The sequence below is a fragment of the Camelus bactrianus genome, chromosome 9, assembly GCF_048773025.1.
Source record: "Camelus bactrianus isolate YW-2024 breed Bactrian camel chromosome 9, ASM4877302v1, whole genome shotgun sequence".
NCBI classification, from domain to species: Eukaryota; Metazoa; Chordata; class Mammalia; order Artiodactyla; family Camelidae; genus Camelus; species Camelus bactrianus.
Window position 1 is genome coordinate 39,655,824 of NC_133547.1, and position 22,987 is coordinate 39,678,810.

Genomic DNA, 22,987 nt, shown 5'->3' on the forward strand with positions numbered 1-22,987 from the left:
GCACTGTCAGATCTCCTTTGTGAAATACCATACCTAAGGTCTTACCTTATTGGCAGGACTAAAATATGTAGATTTGTCTTATTACCAAACCCTTACTCTTCTCCAAGGTAAATTCTGCAGCAGAAAGAATAGAAAGCAGTTACACATCACAAAACTAGCTTTTGCCAGTAAGATTATTTCTCTGATTCTGTCTAAATGGACACAAGAAGCCTTGTAGAAAAATTTAAAATTCCAAAAAAAACCAAAGTTCTCTTTCAAGAATGCTATAATTCTATTAAGAATTCTGTAATTGGAATTATAGAGGGTATGAAATTTACTGTTTCACCAGTAGAGTAAGCTTGAAGCTAAGAACTATTTTATTCTGTAGTATTTGTGTTTTCCCTCCATAATACATGTCTCAAACACCTCAGCTCTCCCTAAAGCAGCATGTTTTTTCCATTTCTGCATTAACCAACATTGAGTTAAATGGGGTATTGTTTATTATTTAGTTCTCCCCACTAGAAACTTCATGGGAGCCACAGACCACACCTGGTATTTTCATAGCTCTATTCCCAATACCTAATACATTACTTGACATACAGTACACAGGTACTCAGATTTGTTAAATCTGAATAAACAGAAGTTGATACGATTTTTCAATGGCATTTTCCACTAGCATTTGGTAAGAGGTGAACATGAGAGAAATTAATCTCATGATCATGTTATATTTACTAACAGTTAAAATCACCAGGACACTCTCCAGAACACTGGTGACAATGTAACTCTAGTCACCTATTTTCCTTATATGTGTGTTTCTCTAGAGCAAAATTCTTTTCTTCCAAACATTTTCCATCATTGCAGATGAATTCATTGTGAATTCAGCCTATTCAAATAATCAGAATTTGACATCACAGAGTACAACTTCCTACAGATGTTAATGAAGATAATAAAGAAAATTTCGTTCCAAATTGTCTGTTAAGGCACAAGGACTAATACAACATTGTAGCTGGTTTATTCCAAACCATCATGGTTTTGGGGAGGACTTCAAAAAAATGTTCTTTTGATGGTCAGTTAGTAGCATCTCCTTCATATAAGGAAAGTAGCAAAAATACCTATTTGCTCAAGAGAAACTACAGAACTGAAATGGGTTTACAGTGGTATTAGTATCTGTAACACATGAGGAAGAGCCAAACTAGTCTGAGTTCCTCTGTCAACACCAAGGAATTCATGATATAGCCGATTCTGTGTAAAGAGCCACTAAAATAATTTTAGAATAGGCACTCTGATAGGATAGGGAAATTATTTAACATCACTATCCTTTTTGCCCTAGTCTAACATAAGCATTTTGTACAAAAGACTGCATTAGAAGAGAATAGTCTATTAAATATTTTAAATTTTTCTTTATTCCAGAACTGCCTTTATGTACAGACATCATAAAAAAATGCACATACACTGGAGGATGTCCAAGGAAATGGAGCTGAAAATAAAAGTTAAGGGCAATTAGGAGAACTGAAATTGTCCCCGAGAAATTCTGAGGATCACACTTCTTTAAATGTCCTTGATAACCTCTTCAAGTTCTTCCTTTGTGAACATGTGGAAATTCTGGCCAGGCTGCACTGTGGCTAGCTGGGAAGGAAACAGAGAAGGGTTAATAAGCTGAGCTCGGTTACCCTGCTTGTAGCCCTAGCATGGTCAGGAGGAGTTGTTGGTGATGCAGCTGTTCATTAGGAACTGAGGGATCTGCTGTCCCAGGGATATCCTTTCCAGCAGCAGTTTCCAAAAATAGCTCTCTGACTCCAAAATAAAAATCTTATTGACCAAATTTTCTATTTTGAGGTCAACCCACCACATAATAGTTAACCAAATGCCTGGCGTCACTGTAACTTCTTGAGGTTAGTTCAATGAGGATCACAAAAGCAGCAGCAAATGGAGGCCAGTACTTTTTTCTGTTAAGATCCCTTTAGAAATATATTAAAAGCATATTCACACACTTGCAAGTAGAGCTTGTGTGTGTGACCTTGGGTTACTTGGCCACTTCGTACCTTGATTTCCATTGGTAAAATGGAGATAAAATAACACCCAACTCACAGAGTAGTTATGAGGATTAAATGTGTCAATCTATGTAAAGTGCTTAGAACAGTGCCTAGAACATTGTAATAAACACCATATAATTAACTATTATTGTTAGGTATTATTTTCTCTAAAATTGTTCATAAGGTAACTTAGCAAGAAAACAGTTTGCTTTGTTTTCTTTTTTTTTTTTAAAGGATTGGCCATGAAAAGATCCCATTAACAATGACAATAGAAAAACAGTTATATGACTAAAGATATTAGTAATAACGAGCAGTCTAGATTATAACCTATTTAAGCAATAAAAGACTAGTGTCACTAGATGGTTAGTTTCAAATTTAATCAAATTTTCCCCATCATCTCTGCTGACAACACAGTCCCTTGTTTTGGGTAATACTGAGAAACAGGTGCCATCACGTTTGCCTAAAAAGCTTTTGTGTTTAATTTGTTTAAAATGCCATTTCCTTACATTATCTTTTTTTTAACTTTAAAACTAAACATAGTAGGGCATTTTTTTGAATAATATTCACTACTGATATTTAGTATAATTTGAAAAATGTCAGAATTAGCATAATCGAGTTACATGATGTTTATTATTCTCTGCCTCAACTACAGGTAAAATTTAGAAAAAGACTTATTACTACACATCTTAAAACACCTGAAGATCTGGTCTGGGAACAGACTAAAAAGATGTTCTCTCAAAGCCTGCTGTCACCACTCGATTCTCCTTCAAGATCTATCCAATTACATGAAATGATACAAGAGTCCCAAACATATTTCTAAAATATCTGTCAAATAACTTACTGATGTCCATATAGACCATGAGTTCTATTCCAAGGAAATTAAAATATATAAATGTTATTACTGCTTTTCTCAAGGACATGAGGACAGAGAGATATAAGGTCAATAAACCAGGTAAGAGTGAGGGCCTGAAGAATTTTTTGTCAAGTCACCCATGGCTCACAGTCACATCCAAGTTCTCCCAAATCATAATTGGGGCTAAAAACCAGAAACTGGGCAAATTCTGAATTAGAACAGTCTTATAGAACCAGGCTGCAAATCAATACTAATTAAGACTTTAAATACTACCTTCAGGAAGGTACTCATCACTAGATGAGTAAAAATAACCCCTTGCATTTACACGATGAATATGAAAGATATTTTTCTATTTATCTCACCTTACTTTCAAAAAACATCTACGAGGCAGGTAAAACATATTTTCTTTCATTGATTTGATCAATAATTAATTGCCAAGCACCTGTGTACTAGTTATAGTTGTACTAAGCACAAGAGATCCAAAGATGAAGAGTCTCTGTCTTATTTACGAAGAGTGCTAGAGGCCAAATGCTTTTAATGTCCAGTAAGTCTTATAAAAAAGCCCAGTGTATGTAGCCTAAAGGCACAAAGGAATAATCTAGGGGGGATGCAGGATGGCCTCAAGGAGAAGTGACCTTTGAGCTGTGTCTTAAAGCACAGCAAGGATGGGTCTGACAGTTGAGAGGGCAGACTGAACATGCAAATGCATAAAAGCATGACACAAGATGCATATTTGCAAAACTGAAAGTAATTCTGAATGGTTAGAGCAGAGGTTGGACATGGGATGAGATGAATTGGAGAGGTAGTAGTTCAGAGCTCATAGAGAGTATATTAAAATGGTTTAAAGTACAGGACCAAAATCAGACCTCGTTTCTCATCTTGACTCCATTTACCAACCCTGTTATTTTGGATAAGGTCCTACCCTCTCAAAGCCTCAGTTTCCTCCCTGTAAAATGGAAATAAGAATACCTATCTCATAGGGCTGGTGTGAGAATTAAAAGATAATTGCATGTAAAATGCTTAGCAAGATACCTAACAGGTTAAACGTATGCCTTAAGAAGTAGTGAATTATTGTGCCATTAAAAGAAGTTTGGAATTTATCTTTCAGACAGTAAGAGTCAGAAAAGACTTTTTAAAAGTGGAGAACAATCAAGATTAGATACGCAATTTAGAAAATCCACTTCAGTGGCACACTGGCAGAGGAAATGGAATGAAAAGGAGGAGAGCAAGGCTACAGGCAGGAAAACTAGTTAGGAAACCACTGAAAATAGACAAGGCAGGAGAAAAATGAAGTCCTGAACAAAAGAAGACCCTGAGAGTAGGGATGAAGAGGAGGCACTGATATGCGAGTTATTTACAAGGAGGTAAAAACACAAATCAGCAAAGACAAGGAAGGTCAAAGTCTTCCAGGTTTCTGCCATGAATGACAGGTACACTGGTGGTATCAGGATTAGAAATATGGGAAGAGGAAATGGTTTTCAGGAAAGATGATGAGTTTTGTTTTAGAATTGTCAAAAATTTGAGGTGTCTGCTTCAGAAAAGGTCCAATAATAGGTCTTAAAAATGATCATGAGATCTCATAAACAGGAGTTATCTCAGCAAGGAGCAGTCTCAGGGGGAATAATAACAGAAACAAATGGCAGTGATTGAGGAATAAATGAGAGGTGAGGCAGTGAAGACAATGAATATAGATTCTGTTTGGAAGAGGCTCAACGATAAAGGTTTAAAAAGAGGATGAATGGAATAGCAATAAAATGTAACAGACTCCTGAATCTCAAAATCATGCTAAGTGAAATAAGTGAGACACAAAAATAATACACACTGTATGATCCATTTATGAGAAATTCTAGAACATGCAAAACAAATCTATAGTGACAAAAAGCAGATCAGTGGGAAGGAAGTGACTAAAAAGGGGCATGAGGGAACTTTTGGGGATGACAGAAATATTCTCTATCTTGATTGTGGTGGCAGAAACAAGAGTTATACATTTATCAAAATTCACTGAACTGTAAACTTAAAATAGGTGCACATTACAGAATGTACATTATACCTCAACAAAGTTGATCTTTTAAAAAGGGATACTAGGTAGAGAGAAAGATTAACAAAGGTGGGTTTTGTTTGTTTTTCTAAAGAAAGATGCAACTTGGAAGTTTTCCCTTTTGAGGGGAAGCAGCTGTAGAGGAGAGGCTGGTGATCCCAGGACAACTGATGAGCAGGGACCTTAAAGAGATGGAGGAGGATGGGCTCCTTCTGGACCAATGCTCCCAAATGCCTGACCTTCTTACACTGACCATCAGAATCACCCAAGGAGATTTCAAAAATACAGATTTCTGCTAGACAGCCAAAGACTGATGGACAGCCAGGTTTAGAAACCATGAGTTAGAGCTTGGAAAACTGGAAGTGCCCCTTTTTTCAAGTGAAGAAAACTCTGGTCAGGTATTAATGCAGTAAGTAGTAGAGCATGGATGAGACACACCTGATCACTTCTTCAAAGCAACACTGGAATTGCATTGAAACTGAGTAAGCTGAAAAATATCTTCACAGTTTTAGTTCAACCAAGCAGGCCTTAGAACCTTCACTGTGAAATCAAAAGAGCCACACATGAATTACCCTGAGGTAGCAAGAAGATAGTCTTAGAGGAAATGCCAAGAGCCTATCTCATTCAGTAGCATAGAAAACAAAGTCTGAAAGGAACTGACAAAATCCCTCTTAAGGGTCAGGATGGGGTTAGCAAGGCATTTGTTGCACCTCATCATCTCAGAGGCCGGCATGAAGAGGAAGAAGCATTTCCAAATCTTTGCTAATTAGGTGAAAAAACAACAATTTACAAAGTTTTTCCATTTCCATTCCAAATCCCCCATCTTCCCATTACTGCTCAAAGAGCAAGCCACCCTGCCCTCCAATCCTCTCTCCAACTCTTCTCAGACCTTCCCAACTTCAGGCCATCCCGTCATTCTGGCATCCAATTTTGCCCTTTTCACTGCAGCCTATGGAACCCGGCTCTCCTGCTGACAGATGGACCAATACTCTCCAGTACTCTCTCCATTCTTCTGCCCATAACCAGTCAATTCTCTGCCAGAGATTAATCCAATGATACATTTTCTCAATCTATGCTGATATAGCTGAAAAGTATCCTGGTAAGTGCTGACTGGTTTAATTACTGATTTGTGATTACAGCTTCCTCAGTTGGCCTTTAATTTTTTTTAATTAAAACATAAAATACATATATACTATACCTCCAAGGGTAACCACTACCCTGACTTGTTTACAACAATTTGTTTTGTGATTCCAGCCTCAGCTAGTATTTTAATGTGGCCCAGCAATCTTTTCACTCATCCCTGTTTTCTCTTTTCCCTATCCATATTGACTTTTCCAAATATTTCCCATTCTTAACTGCACTGTTGCCCTCACCCACCCTCTGTAGATAATCTAACAATCGCCAGGGGTATATAGGACCTCTCTTCTGATTCACCTCCAAACCTTCCTTATCTTTACTCATCTTTACCTCCTTTTCTCCTATTTCCTCTTAGCATCCTAAGTAAGGGTCTTCAGAATATGGTCCATGTCTTTCCAGTGTCATCTCTTGCCACCTCCATATCTTACACACATCTCACACCCCAGCATTTAGACAAAACCCTCAAAGTTCCCTTTCATGCACAACGTTATTTTACATGTGCTTTTCCCTCTTCCTGGAACACCATTCTCTTCCCTTCTCCAAACATCACCTCTTCCAGTAAGCTTTCCTAATGCCCCAGTATAAGTTGTATGCTCCTGTGTCAATCCATTCTTACTGCTATCACAGAAGTATCATCCCAAGCTGTTATTATCTGTATGTCCTCTGTACCACACAGCCACTACTCAACTGGGAACTGGATTTTCTGTCTCTGTATCCCTGGCATCTACATAGTACCTGGCATATAATGGGTACTCAATATAATGCTGAATCAATTCTATTTTTCAAAATCAATTCCTTCATTTATACCAGGATTTCTCTCTTCTAGAACGTTTCCATCACTATCTAACTTCCACTTTTAACTCTTTTAACATTTTTATATCCACTAGTTTCTTCTCAGACTATTGTAGTATTTTCCAGTCTTTTCCCCATCCTTGAAAGACAAAAATCTTTTTCTTTAATGCTGCCTGCTGCTGCCACTAATTACTTCTTGAGAAAGTAACATACTCTTATTTTGTCTACTTTATCACTCCCTTTTATTCTTTAACTCATCAAATTCTGGCTTCTGCCATTACTAAAGTTGCTTATTCAAAGGATAACAATAACTTCTTAAGAACTGAGTATATAAAAATGTGATTATCTTGATCTATTTAATCTTCAGTAATGACAGCTATGATATCTGAATAAAAAACAATAAAACAGAAAAATACCTCTATGTTAGTTGCATTCAGCTTCTCCTCCATTACTTGTTTGAGGATTATGAGTGAAGACTTGATAGCTTCTTTCAGTGTCATAGACTTGAAACAAAGAGGGTAAAAAGAGTGGCCATTAATTGTACATAATCCTTCCTTCCTTCAAAGATGCCCCCTATATCTCCCTGAAGAAATGATTTAGCAAATATTAATAAATCAAACATCTTAATAAGTACACTGCATTACAAGTATCTCCAGAATTCAAGTAAATGGTAAATTAGTAGGGTACATTTATTCAAAGAAAAAAAAGTCTCATTTTAAACCAGAACAAAGTCACCAACTTTAACATGGTAAGTGATCTCTGAAGAAGGGGAAATGGTTACACTTCTCTAGTTATCTTCTTTTAACTTAGAAGCTAGATAATATTGCTAATGTCCTATAAATAATAATTTCCAAATGACCTAGAAGTAGTCTAATGGTTTAGTACCTAACTTCCTCCACATATAAAAGCAATATTATGAGAGGTTGATGTAAGCAGGCATCCCTGTAGAAACCACCTGAACAATAAGTATGGCAGCACTCAGCCACTACAGTGAGTTACCCAACACCAAGTCTTCCCACCCCACAAAGATACAAAATGCCAAATGCCCACTTGCTTGAAGAGCCAGACTAGGAAAGATAAACTGCTAAGTAAAACTGTGAAGATAAAGGATAAACAAATTGTGGTACATCCACACCATGGTATAGCACTCATCAACAAGAAGAAACTACTGATACGTGCAAGCACAAGAATGCATCTCAAAGCCAGTATGTTGAACAAAAAAGGGCAGACACAAAAATACAAACTGTATGATTCTATCTATACAAAGAACAGACAAAGCTAATCTACAGTGGCAAATGGGGCTGAAAGGGAGGGACAGAGTGACTGGAGAGGAGGCAAGCATTTTGTGGGGGGGCTGATGGAAGTGTTCTGTATTTTGTTTTAGGTGGTGGTTACAAGGGTGTACACAATTATCAGAACTCATAGAACTGAACTCTTAGGTATGTATGTTTTATTGTATGTAAATTATACTGATTTTAAAAAATATTAATAAAAGTTGTGAGAATGCTTAGTTACCTTGTGGTAAACTTCTTGCAAGGAGCTCTGGGCACCCTCTGAAGCAGAGCCAATTGCTCGAGCATCACATTGTACAAAGGTTCCAGATGGATCCATATGAAACCTGCAAAACCACCAGAAAGAAGAGGATTAAAATGCTAGCATGGAATGGTGGCATTTTACATAACAAATGTCTCACTAAAAAACATAATGCTTGGCCCTGCAGCCAGGAAATATTAAGGCACAGATCTAGAAGATGTTCTATGGCTGGAGAAACCAGATCTTTTAAAAAGTGTTTAAGAAAACTAATAATAACTAAATCAGGGATTTAGAAGTATATATAAATATACTTTATATATATACAGTATATATAAATATGGTGCTTATGTATGCCTATCCAAATACTATCTGATAGGGAGCAAATCAATATTCCAAAGCAAGGCTCTAAAACACACCTTGACTATGGTAACAAAGTTATTTCTAATTTCTTTCCAGAATTAGCACTGGTTCCAATAGCGGAGTTCTTCAAAAAAATCCCCAAATTTGTCTTTGTATACACAGCACAGAATCACTGAACTTTACAGAATTAGAAGCCCTTCATTTTTACAACTCTACAATAATATTCTCAGCTGATTTAAACAACCAGTCCCAACCCAAATGAAAACAATTATCCCAAAAAGGAAGCAGGGAAAAAAAATGGAAAGTGGTACTTACAGCTGGGGTCCTTTTTCATCAACTCCTCCAAACAAGAGTGCTACTCCAAAGGGACGAGACTAGAACCAAAAAGCAGGAGGTATTAAGGCAAATGGCTATGAAGTATGGGGAAAGAAGGGCTGGGAAAGGTATGTTCAGAGGACAAATGACTTAAGTTCCATAGAACAGCAAGAAAACTTGACACAAACATCACACTCACCATGGCACCTGGATCTGCATCTTCTTCTCCAAACTGTAGGGCCAGGTTTGACACAGCCTGGGTCACACTCTCCACTGTCATGGTCTCATTGTAGGTGAACCAATGGTTCTAAAAGAAGAGCAAAGTATGTTCTACCTTTAATAAGAAGGGCATTGAAGGGCCCACTATGTCACTATGCACATCCCTTTGAACTGTGGTTAAAAACTGGCGGCTCAAGCTCCCGTGTGTTTTCCTTAACACTAAACTCAAATGCTTGGGACTACATTAGAGGAAGAGAAATAGCTCCAGAAATAAAGTTATACCAAAAAGACTCTATGCAATGATAGACTAGAGGATTGCTCCCTTGAAAAACAGGGTTAACCCCTCAAAGCACCAAGTTTTATCTTTTTTGCTAAGTGAAAGCTAATAGCTGAATGCCACTTTCCCTCAAAGAGCCTATCTTATCATTCTGTTGGTGTTAAAATTAAATGACTCATTCTTATATAAGTACTGATAGTAAACTTGCAAATAAGCAGAAAAAATTTTACCAATCAGACATTTCTTCCTTACCAGGCAGCAGGGGCTCAGTTTAAAAAAAAAAAATCAGTATTGCTAATCAGTATTTATCACCTGGTACATATTATTGCTCAGGAGAGCTGTTAATTGCAAGCCTAGCAGCAAAGGCAGTTGGGGGGAGAATTCCTTTAGCTATGTCCACCTCCTGCTATGGTGCTCCCGTAGAAAGACAATTAGGGAACAGAATGAAGTGCAATGTTTGCTTTATATAAGCCAAATCAAAAAGAAGCAAGAGACTGTCAGCACTATTTACCACGGCTTCCTTAAAGCTGCAACGGTTGGATAGCTAGACTCCAATTCTCAGAAAATCATAACCAGGGATTCCACCCAAAATCACTCCCAAGAGCAACATCCGACATTAACAGAGATACCTGCAGCACAGCCCGCAGTCATAGCATCACTAAACAAGGGACTCAAGCATCATGGTAAAAAGGAGAGATGATGCTAATGTTACCTGTGTCTCCACTCTGGCTTTATCAATTAAAGTCTTAGCATCAGCAATTAGCCCACTCATGGCACAACCTGTAATGTAAAAGCAAAAGTGACCTGATAGTCAAATCCTTGTAGAACTTTTCATTCACTCAGGAAATACTGAAATTCTGGAGTGAAACCATAGCAGTCATTCAGGAATCACAAAGCAGTATACCCAAGAGATTAGATAGGAAGGATTATCTGCACTGAACACAAGTATAATTATATCAAGAACAAATGAAAAACCAACCACAATGACACAGAAGTCCACTATTAAGACAGGAGACAGAGAAGACCAGCTAATCAAACATGAATTTCCACATATTACATTCTCAAGCATTCCTTTAGCACTCTTTGTAGACCATGATGCACTTTCAAACTAAGCAAATACTAACACCCCAACAGGAGAAACAAGGGGAAAAAATAACTATCTCATTATGAGTTTCAGTGGAAGACTCTAGAATAAAATCAAAAGCCTTTTCACTTCCTGACCAAACATAACTAATTATATTAGAAATGGACCAAGATGCCAAGATTATGGCTGTTACTTATACGTCATGAAAATCTAAATTTCCAACCTGGTCTCACTCCCAAATTTCAGACCCATAAAGCCAAATGACTCCTTTAATATATCTACTTGGATATACCACAGATTCAACTCACTTCCCTTCTAGACTCCATCTTCTTCCCTGGGCCTCACAACGAATTGAATCCCAAATTCTGTTAATCGCTATCTGATTAGCCAGTCTGGCATTAGCCCTTATGTCTCCATTTTCTGGCCACAGCCTTCATCATCTCTTTATTTGGACTATTAAAAAAACTTCCTAACTGGTCTCCCTGCCTCATCTCAGCCCCCTTCACTTTACCTTCAACACTACCATCAGAACAGTCCTTCTAAAATCCTAATCTGATCATATTATCTAAATGCTTAAAACCTTTGCCATCAGTGCAAGAAGGATCAAGTTCAAGCTCTTTAGTGTGATACAGAAGTACTTCCACTTATTTCTTGCCACATTCTACCTCCCAGTCATATCAAACTGCTTGTGCCACGGTATTTTATATTTTATACCACCGAGACTTTGCTCATTTTTATTCCTTCTGACCAGAGTGCTCTCCCCTGCTGTAACTAGACACTTATTTGCTTGGTAAACACTTCCTCATCTTTCAGAATTCAGCTCAGCTCAAGCATCACCTTTATGGAATCCTTTTGTGAAAGCCCCACTACCACTGGCCCCAGGCAAAACTAATTACTTCCTCCATTGTAGCCCTACTGAGCATACACTACAGCCTTTCTTAATACCTGTATCATTTAACTGTAATGCCTTATGTACATGTCCACCTTGTCTACTGGAAGACAAGGACTATGTCTCATTCCTCTCTGTGTCCCTGGTATGTAGCACAAAGTCTGGCACATAGTAGATTCTCAACGTGTTGGATGAAATGACACTGACCTACCTACGAAAGACAAACAGCGTGAGATAAAGTAGATATAGTATTTTAATCTTAAGAGACTAAATCTCAGTTTCTACATCTATAAAGGAGATAATGTCACAGTCCCTGAGTCACCATGGCATTTGGTTCTTATGCCTTCAAGTAATTAATTATTTTACCAATGTTTTATTAATTAGATGACTAGATAGCTTAAGAAAATGTGGACAGTCAACTAAAATGCCATGTTATAAATAAGCAGAACTACCCATCATGCTACAGTGATGCAAGAAGCTACTGCAGGGCAGTTGAACAGATACAAAAAAGGGAGGAAGGAAAGGTAGGGGGAGATAGAGAATAAAACCATAAATCTGAAAACAGAGGAAGAGTACCAATCTGGTCAAAGTTTTATACTCTCTGAACCTTAGTCACTCTGAAGACCTTTAAAACTTTTCTCTTTTCTTAGTGGACACCCCTAGGTTCCCACACAATCCTCTGCTCCAGGTGGCCTTCTAGTGTTATGCATCAATGAAGACTCAGCCACCATGGGGAACGGGTCTATGATTCAACCTTTATGTATTTCAACAATCATCACATCTGCCAAGTCTAAATTTGAGGGAGAAAGGAACTTCTGGAAATAGGTTAATACTACAACTGCTCCTTACTCCTATATCATGCACACTGGCCTACTACCTGGAAAGTGATAGCTAACAAGGGAATAAGACATTCATCTAGTGAACCTCCCTTAGAACATCAAAGAAGACTAATCAACCCAGGCCAGATCCTACAGAACAGCTTTCCCCGACTCCTTACCTATGTGAGCATCAATCTCTACAATCTTCTCAATGCTGCTTGGCTCCATGAGTGGAGAGGTAATTCTCTTCTCCACAGCTAGGCACACACCCTCTGATGTCTGGATCCCAATGGCGGTAGAACCAAGCTAAAGAGAAACAGGTGATGGTTATCACATAGGGATAAAAGAACAGTCTCACATACTCACCAGGAATCTCTCTGTGTATCTTCACATGATAGAAGCTTCAGTCAGCCATATCTAGCACACAGAGAGAATAAGGAGCATCCTAATAAATAATGTACTATTCCTGTCAATGGCGAGAACATTGATTTACCGAATTTTGTGCTTCTAAATGGGAAGTTCAGGGGGAGGGTACAGCTCAGTGGTAGAGTACATGCCTAGCACAAGCAAGGCCCTAGGTTCAATCCCCAGTACCTCCACTAAAATAAACAAACAAACAAACAAACAAATAAACCTAATTACCACCCCCCACTGCAAAAAAACAACAACAAAAAAAACTGGGAAGTTCAATAATGTCTTAAAAATATCTTGAAAATGATCAACTTTAATGCCCATTTTGGGGAGAGGGGCAGATTTTAAAGTTCTAAACGCAATGGGCAAGAAAGTAATAAAACTCTAATTTTTTTTCTGGACCTGGTATCTTTTTACCTCTGCTACCTTGATCTATCCCCAAAAGTGATGTCCCTCAAATCTACGTAACCTCCAGAAAAGTAATTTACTTAAAAAAGAAAAAAGAAACACCAACAACAACCTAAAAATATTAACTTAATCTTTCAAGGACATTAGCAGTCTAAAACATAGCTTGACTTCATCTGTCCATCTCCATACGACCATCCTAGTCACCCACCCCTCTATGTCTCAGTTTCTTTATCTGCAAAATGGGGATAATAATAAAACCTACATATCAAGAAGGGTAAACACACTAACACATGAAGTGCTTAAAATGGTAACTAGCACATAGTAAACCAACAACAAATGTGAGCTACTTTATTATATGCCAAGATTACTTTAACAGCCTTCTACTTAGTCTCCCTATCTTTAATCTCTCTCTCCCAATGTATCTTTCATGTTATGGCCTGACTGATATAATAAAATGCTACTTTTATTATACTTTTCCTTTTCACAAGAACTAGTATCTCCCTATACTGCCTGTAACATAAAATCCAAGTAAGCTTCCAGAGTCCTCAAAACCTAATCCTACTTTCCTCTTCCAATTTTATTACTTATTATTCTCCAACAAAATCCCTCAGGTATAGCTAAACCCATTTTCTCACGCCATATCATCTCCTACCCTTGTACCTCTGCTCATGCTGTCACCCCTTTGCCTATCTAAATCCCACCCATCATTCATAAAGCCTCTCCTGACTACATGTGCTCTTTCCTCTCGATAACCATTAATATTTAGATAGTTCTACAAAGCAATGGATGTCAGTGTGAGCCTCAGACTTCTGGAGTCTTTTATTGCAAAGTATTCCAAAGAATTTCATGAACCGTTATGCATACATGCTTAACACGTCTGCAGACAGAAGGATCACGTCTGACACATATGTTTTATTTTTCAAATGTGTAAAATTATGACTTTATTTAGAAGTGTTATTAAATGTATATACCTGCTTTTTACTGTATATTTTCTTAATCAATGGTACATGCATAACTACAGGAGTTGAACTGTCAAAGAATTTTATGTAAAAAATGAGTGCTCTTACTCCTAAGTAAAGGTGTAGACTGAATACATACATTAGCTCTACTCCTTCCCCAAGCTTGATAACAGGAGATTAAAGGGTTTAAGTGGGGCATAGGATAAACCCACTAGGACAAAGAGAATGAGCAGAGACATGGTGACTAATTTTAAAGAAAGAGGACAGGTTTGTGGTAATTTACTTTGAGTAGACCTAAGATATCCAAATCCTAAGCCAGTGGTAAAGAAAGTCAAGAAACAACCTGATTTATACCACAGGACCCCCTCCAAAAAGGGAATGATGGCAGCAAGGACCTCTGGAAATAGAAATGAAATAGCTAAAAATTATAAAATTAGTTCAATGTTTGCTTAAGAAACAGATTTCCAGATCCCTTACCCTATCTAGCTTTAAACCAGATGATGGCTCCCACTCCCACTCCTGCAGAAGACTCTGGAGAGGGTAAAACAGCGGGCCTATAGATTGGGGGACACCAAGCACGGTCAAAGGCGGGAGTACTACAAGAGAAAACAGGAGGATTAAGTAAAAACTGACAAGCTTAGTGTTAAGAACCCCAGCCTTCTTTCCCTACTCAGCTCTCAGAAGCCAGCAGCCAGAAACACCCTCCAGGCATGAAATGAGAAGAGGCAGTTTTCTCTAGAGCAGTAGTTTTCAAATTTTCTGACCCGAATCTACATTAAGAAATGTATTTTATATCATGATCAAAATATACAAACAGATACAAATAAATAAATGTAATAGAAAAAAAGAAACACCAGTACTATAGGCAAGGCACTCTAAGACCTACTGCTCCATTCTACTTAAAAAAGAAATGCTCCTGTAACCCATTAAATTGATTCAATGTCCACTAATGAATCAAGATCTGCAGTTTAAAAAACATCTCTAAAGAATCTGGCTAATTCGAAAAGAAAAAAAAAAATCTTAAAAAAATTTTTTTTTTTATCCTTGAAGAAAAAAGAAGATACTTCATCCATAAAACAAGAACAGGGTACTAATAAGAAAAAAGAAAAAAAAAGCTTGGTATTTAAAAATAATTTATGAAATTATTGGAGAATGGAGTCTACCAAATTGAAGGAATACATCAAAAAACAATGACTTGGGATCTAACACAAGGGGGAGTTAAAGGGAGTTCCTAGGACGAAGCCGATCAATCCTGAGTGCACAGCTGTGCAGCAGGCCCAGAGAACCAGTCCAGACCAGAGCAGGTCAGAGACTCAAAGATTTCTTTAAGAATCTTGAACAGGCTACTCAATGTGCCTGGGTGTTTTGAGATGATACATATAACTTGGAGAGACCTCTGGGATGAATTATTGTATTTACATACTAAACTAGGCAATTTTTTAAAAAAGAGAATCATTGACTCCTAGGAAAACAGTATTATACAGAAACAGAAAAATGGCTGAGGTGTGAACAGCATTTACACAGTCATACTAATATAAATGTTGACTAATGATCTAACAAAATTATGATAGATATGATGTTTACTGACAAAACTGCCCTATCCCCACCCTAGTAGGAAATTGTACATCTGTGTGTCATTGGGGGCAGAAATCTTCATGGTTCACAATAAAAAGCCCATGGATAATACCTAAGTGAAAAAAATATAAGCCTGTGTTTTTATCTTGGAGATATGGAAGTAAATGCCAAGAAAATTAGCTGAAAGACTTTAAAGTGTTACACCAGAGAAGCAGAAGATGAAGGAGGACAGGCTGAGGGATTGTTTTTGTTACAAGGTTTATAAAACTATTTTACCTTCTGAATCTAAAACTACATGCAGGTATGCCTTAAAAATACAGTTGACCCTTGAACAACACAAGTTTGAACTGCAGTGGTCCACTCACACGTGGATTTTTTTCGATAGTAAGTACAGTACTGTACTACAGTACTGATCTGTGGTTGGCTGAACAGGTGAATGCAGGACTACAGATATGGAGGACCAATTACAGATTACAGGACAATTTTACAGACTGGAAGGTTGGTGCCCTTAACCCCCACCTTGTTCAAAAGTCAACTATAAAATTAAAAAAGTCAGAAACCATTGCCAGAGAATTCAATTTAGCACTTAGTTGTTCTCTAATTGTTTTATGTATAGTATATTAATCTTGAATCTCTCAAGCAGGACAGAATTCATATCTACTTTTTAATTTTACCTAGCAGAGTTGTTTTCAACTGGGGGCCATTTTACCCCCAAGGGGACAACTGACAAAGTCTAGAGACATTTTGGGCTATCACAATTGGAGGAGTAAGTGCTACTGGCATCTAATGGGTAGAGGCCAGGGATGCTGCTAAATATCCTACAATGCATAGGACTATTCCCAACAACAAAGAATTATCTCGTCCACAATGTCAATAGTCCCTATAATTATTTTGTGGAGGAAGTGCTTAGCAGCACAAGAAGAAATTCTCAGCTTATTCAATTTAAGTTGGCCTCCAACCTAAATAACTTTCTAAGCTCCTACTCCAAAAAAGGGTAAATATTTTTGAGACAGGCTATTTTATAAAATATATCAAAATCAAGATAACTTTCTTTTGTACATTACTTGTATCCCCAGACATTTCAACATTACAATTCTGCCTAAACTCCATTCCCACCCTGGCTGGGACTGAGGAGAGGGAGAAGGGAAGAAAGGGAACATTTGAACTATGTATTGTATATTTAATATAACTCACTAGCAATAGTAACCAATGCCCAGATGTTTAGTATAATATAATAATTTTGGCACTGTCACAGATTTCCACTCCTTCCCCCAAGAAACGTACTCTAAAAGGCATTTTGCCCCCACCTCAGCTGGCTATATCTCACCCATGCCATCCACACAGCACAGTACCTCTAAGTGATAATTTTTACTTGTCAGACATTTTTAGTCATTTCTCCAGCTCCTTTCATACTACTAACTCCTTACAATTATCAAATTGCGTTCACACAGGGTGCTCCGAAGTTGCCAAGACAACAACAAGGTTGTTTCAACAGCCAAGAGTCTGAATTTTCACACAGGTTAAGTAGCAACATCAATGGCACTATCCCTATCCTAACCCAATCGAGGGCTACAGAGATCAGATCCTATCGCATTATCTCTAAGCAATCTGGAAATTTCTAGCACTGAGGGGCTTAAGGAGAACCAAAAAAACCTGATAATTACTCTTGGCTGGCACATCTGGATAGAACTATTATCTTAGCTGAGGCTCAAAATAAATGCTACAGCTAGGAATTGTGATAGTCTCCAACTTCATAGTAACATATGGTTTAAATATAGGGCACACATGATCAGAAATAGAAAATAGGCACCTTTTGTAGCTGGCCCGTCATTTTCTGTCCATTATCTATCATAATGCTTCCACCTTCACTTCTGCGTCTGCAACTAAGAATCTTCTTTGCCCTTTTCCAGACTGTCATACAACCAGTTCCCCCTAATACACTCTTTCAAGAGGTAACTTAGAGGGAAACACAATAGTTCTCTTCAAAAAATATGTGAGGAATTGTCTTATGGAAGAGGTTTAAACATCCTGTATGGTTCAAGTACCAATTGAAGGAGACTTCAGGAGGCTAGCCCTTTTTTTTAATTGAAGTATAGTCAGTTACAAAGTGTCAGTTTCTGGTGTACAGCACAATGTCCCAGTAATGTGTGTGTATATATGTATGTATATATATATGTATGTATATATACACACACACACACATATTCGTTTTCATATTCTTTTTCATTAAAGGTTACTACAAGATACTGAATATAGCTCCCTGTGCTCTACAGAAGAAATTTGTTCAGGAAGTTTTTGACTTTTGTTTCAATACAAGAATAAACTTCCAAACCATTATGAACTGTTTTCAAACAGAATGAGCTATCTAGTGAGAAAATATTCTGTTGCTAGAACTATAAAAAAAAGAAGCTGCTTAGGGATATAGAGGTGACTGAAATGGAGTGAAGAGTTGGATTAGATCAGAGATTCTCAATCCTTCCTAGAATCACTAAGGGAATCCTTAAAAATACTGATGCCTGGATTATTACATTATAATTAGTAAAAATACTAATTTAGATCTCAATCAGACTTTACATTATTCATAATCCAACAAAGAGATCCCATATAACTAACTGTAAGTATAGGTAGGTTATTTTTAAACTACTTTTTTGAATACTGGTTTGAACTATTCGATTCTGTTGCTAGATTACAGGACACATCTCTTATTCAGTCCCAAAAAGGTAGAGTACAAATTCACAACTTTACCAACAAGAGTACAGGTAATCAGTTAAATGATTTGTTCGGGATGACAAAATATCTCCCAGGTGCTAACTGGAATTCTATACCTCTCTTTTTAGAGCCAAGAAGATTATAAACACAAAGATGTCTCTCCAACCCCACTAAGAAAAAGCTACTTACATAATTATGAAGCAGTTATTTGTCCAAAAAGTTTCAAAATAGTTCACCCAGTTGTTAGGAATGTGATTGAAATTGTTGTAAAAATATTTAATTGTGGTTGATTAAAGGGAGATAAAGAACATTTTCTAAAGGAATAGCTAAAACACATTTACTCCAAATTAAGCATTAAGTTGCCATGAAATTTCAAAAACTATCCTATTTGCTACTATACCTTGATAGCCTCAATGGCATATTCCACTTGAAATAATCTTCCTTCAGGAGAAAAAGTATTCACGCCCCTATAATTAAACAAATGAACAACAACAAAAAAGCATTAAAATTGTTAGAGAAAATAAGTGTGGAGACACTACACCGAAGTTATTTGACATCTAGCTTAGATGGCTACAAGAAGTACACACAGTCATTATTCTCCTTTGCCCACAACAATCTGTAGCTATTTTTTTGGTACATTAACAGCTTTTCAAGAGAATGGAACCCATATATAGAACATTTCTGCCCCACTCCCAGAATATCTTCAAACTGATCTAATGAGAGCAGGTGACTTTCAGCCTCAATCTTGAGTCAATTTGGAATTCCTTCAGCAAATTCATGCCCCCAAACTACCAGGCAATTCCTAAGAAAATGTGCATTTATCCTTATCCTCTTCCCATTACGTGCATCTGATGTTAATATCTTACTTTTCAGTAAAAGTCTGTCACATGGACATTTCTCTATTTAATTGTATGAATTAGTATGTTATCTTAACAACAGGCTGAGATTTGGGCAGTTCCTAAAGCCCAACCTAGTTAATTCACTCAATATATTATACCAATTACATGCCAGACTGCTTTTCTCCCTTAAACACCTCCCAACTTTTCCTTGCTCCAGTCTGTTAAAAATCCCTCTGGAGAAGAGGCATCACAGCCTTAGCTATAAAGGCTTTCAGCATACAATGCACACTTTAAGAATATCTGAACAAGTGCATGAAAATAGTTATGATCCTTGGCTTATGGAGTCTAGATTTCATAACATGTAACATAATATAGAGTAGTGTTTTCAAATTTGTTTCCTTAAAAACATTCTTCAAAAGACATTTATACAGGGAAAAGGGTATAGTTCGAGTGGTGGAGCACATGCTTAGCACGCACAAGGTCCTAGGTTCAATCCCCAGTACCTCCTCTAAAAATAAATAAATAAATAAGCCTAATTACCACCCCCCCACAATTTTTTTAAAAAGGCATTTATACATATATATATTCCAAATATAAAATAGATAATAATACAAGTTGGCATTTACTTCATATCTACTATATGCCTGGCACTGTTATAAACCTTTAAATGACTTAACCCACTTAATTCTCAGAACAATCCTATGAAGTAGTATTCTAAAGTAAGTACTATTTCATAGATGAAGTTGAGACACAGAGGTTGAGTAATAAGCCTAGCCAATTCACTCAGCATGTAAGAGGCAGAGCTGGAATGAGAATTTAGGCAATCTAACTGCAGAGACCAAGCTTTCAACTATTTCACTATACTGTCTCTGTGAATTGTTCTGGCTACTTCAGGAATCAAAGGAGAATCTCACCATCCTAGCCTCCCGTTTCCCTCAGAGGTATTATCCCTTAAGTTATTTAATAGGAAGTTTAGGACTCTAAGGAACACTTAAAATAAAAAACTATCTTGCCTCTATAATAAGATAATTAGTTTTGAGTTGCATAGATTATGAAAGCACTTTGTACAGTGTAAGGTACTATGTGAATATGAATATAGTATTTTCACCCCAATTCAGGAACTTCATCCTGATATTACTATGTCCTCCCTAATATGGGCTCTGTTCTGGCTCTCTTCTCAAACTTTCTCCGGGTTATTTCATTTTTACCAAGCATCAACTACTTCTAATCTGTTACCACTGTGACCTCTTTCCTGATTAATCTAAACACCTCCCAAGCATTTCCACTTGCATATTCTATTAGCACCAAACACTCAACATTTTCCAATCTGAAATATCTTCTTAAATCCAGTCATCCCTGCAAAATCAGCTCCATATCCTGCCATTCCCTACTTCATTTTTATTTTGAAACATCTCCAATCTCCCAGTTCCCCAAGCTAGAAAGTTCTGAATGGTCTGACTCACTCCTCCCCTTCTCTCGTATTAACCATATGCCAAATCATATCAATTCATCAGTTCCTTCCCCACAGTAACTCAACACTCCCTTCCATTCTCAATGCCCTCATTACCTTTCACCTAACAATGGTAATAGCCTTCTAACCGGTATTGACTGTTTCCTCTAATCCAGTCAATTAGTTTCTATGAAATGTAATTATGATTATGTAACTTCTTAAAACAACAATTAATGACACACAGATGCCTACAGAGTAAGACCCAAACTCCTCAACCTCACATTAAAAACCAATCAGTATCTACCAACATCCTGTTTTTCCCATATCTTCCCCATTCTCATTTATGCATCTATGTGCCAGCAGACTAGAATTTTCCCAAACATGAACTGTGCTTTCCCACTGCCCCTCCTTTGTTCATCCTATATTCTCTGCCTCAAAACTATTCATCCTATAGTCTCTGCCTCATCCTATATAGTCTCACTATCCACAGTTATTAAAATCTTACTTTTATGACTCAGTTTAAATATCAGCTCCTTTTGAAGTTTTCCATAATCCCCTAATATTGACTGCAATCTCTCCCATCAAAACTTCTACAGTGTCGATCTCAATTTCTTTAATAACATGAATACATTTCTGACTTACTCTATAGTTACTTTTGCAAATAGTTCTTTAAAAGGCAGTCTCCCATATAAGAGCAAGGATTGTGACTTTGTTCACTGCCATATGACCAGCAACTAGAACTTGTACACAGCAAGCATTCAAGTACATTAGTTAAGTGAATAAAAAATGACCGTGTTTTAGGCATTCTTTGCGAAGATACAAAAGTAAAACCCAAAGTAGTCAATAAAGATGTTAAGTAAATAATCTCAAAACCTTAATAAAGCCTTTCTGATAAGGATAACAACTTCTATAATACACACCCTAACTCAATATTATATCACCCCAAAATGATTCTCTTCAATGTTCTGGAAGCTAAATATTGACTAACAAAGTCATTTTATAGGACAGTAGGAAAAGGAGTCAGTTTTAAAACTTCACATACATCTTCTATGAGTCAGTAAAAAGATTTTTTTTAAAAGGAGGGGGATAGTTCTAAGTGATAATACTTTTGACAGGGTCAACGTATACTTGACAAGAAATGCAGCTTCTCAAGTCATCTGGTACAAAGAAAACATCTGCCTTTCCTGGCTTAAAAAAAAAGTAATAGCTACGTGAAACTTAACTGAGCAAAACAGAAACTGAAAGTAAAAACGTCTACAGCATAAGTATGTAAAATTTAATATTAGCATTTCCAAGCTCTGAAAGGTTTTTTCTTTTTAATAAATACAACAATCTCACAGTCTTGATTTCAAAAACAGATTTGGTGCTTAACACACACTTAAAGTAACTTGCTTTAAACTGTTTAAAAGTCAGAAAAAGCCTGTCTAGTGGAACGCACGATGACAAAACTCTTGAGAATCACTCTATATTCCAATTCCCTTAAAATCAGACTCCAGACACGATATCTGGGCAAAGCTAAGACTGCCTTCCCGCTTTTGCAGAAACTATACATCCCAACACGCATTTCAATCAAAGGAATGGCTGTTCTATTCCCACAACTAAGAAACGGAAAACAAGGTTGCCCGCCTAGAAGGAAAAGGGAGCTGAAATTGTCACACCCGTTAAGTGATCTCTAGTTGCTTTTTCGTCCAGGCAGTACGTTTACATTTGAAAAAAGGCAGTCATACTTGGCACGAAAAGGTGAACGGGCGAGAGGGTGACTCCTGGCCTTCTCCGGGTTAAAGGTCGGAGGAGTCCCGGCCCCTCAGCCTTCTTTCCCCAAGCACAAAACGGAGTTTTCTCGCTTCCGCGCCGAGTTAGGACCCAGGAGTGACTCAGCGGTAGAACAAGTGCGGCCGACAGGCGCAAATCTAGCTTGGAGAATCACAGCGGGCGTCTGGGAAGAGCAAGAGATCCCCAGGCCGGGCCGGACTCCGGTTCCTGGGGCACCCCCATGACACGGCAGAACCCAGGCCCACACCCGGCCACGGGCCCGCCCACCCGTAACCCCGACCCCATTTTCCCCAGCCACACAGACCTGTCATACTCAGACCGGGTGAGGAACATGGTGAGAGCAGGAGGAAGCAGCGGTGGCTACTCGGGGATTCTGAGGGCCAACACGAGTCCACCTGTACCCAACTCAGCCACACCGCCACTCAACAGAGGCCCCGGTCCCAGTGCGCGTGCGCCCGCGACCCCTTCAGCCCGCCCTCCTGCGTCTGCCTCCTATTGGTTAGTTGGAGTTCCCGCCGAGGTGATTGGGCCAACGC

General features: G+C 37.8%; 1 protein-coding gene across 2 annotated transcripts; it reads right to left on the bottom strand.

Annotated features, from left to right (window-relative positions):
- Positions 1-1,364: 1,364 nt before the first annotated feature.
- On the bottom strand, positions 1,365-22,914 carry PSMA5 (proteasome 20S subunit alpha 5). Of its 2 annotated transcripts, XM_045511629.2 has the most exons (10): positions 22,756-22,815; positions 18,790-18,856; positions 14,583-14,701; positions 12,507-12,633; positions 10,249-10,316; positions 9,240-9,347; positions 9,041-9,099; positions 8,348-8,450; positions 7,249-7,335; positions 1,365-1,605 (listed from the first exon to the last, which is right to left on the bottom strand). In XM_045511629.2, the coding sequence occupies exons 4-10, from the start codon at positions 12,553-12,555 to the stop codon at positions 1,528-1,530; spliced, it is 552 nt and encodes a 183-aa protein (XP_045367585.1). In that variant the 5' UTR covers positions 12,556-12,633; positions 14,583-14,701; positions 18,790-18,856; positions 22,756-22,815; the 3' UTR covers positions 1,365-1,527. The 2 variants fall into 2 exon arrangements, with proteins under 2 accessions (XP_045367585.1, XP_010946545.1); XM_010948243.3 differs by lacking the exon at positions 14,583-14,701 and having other exon boundaries at positions 22,756-22,914.
- Positions 22,915-22,987: the final 73 nt, after the last annotated feature.

Coding starts and splice junctions, on each gene's coding strand:
- PSMA5 (XM_010948243.3), bottom strand. CDS start 22,784: ATGTTCCTCACCCGGTCTGAGTATGACAG. Junction 9,348..10,248: donor AAGCCAGAGTGGAGACACAG/GTAACATTAGCA, acceptor CTCTTCTTTTAG/AACCATTGGTTCACCTACAA. Junction 9,100..9,239: donor ATGCAGATCCAGGTGCCATG/GTGAGTGTGATG, acceptor TTTTGGTTCTAG/TCTCGTCCCTTTGGAGTAGC.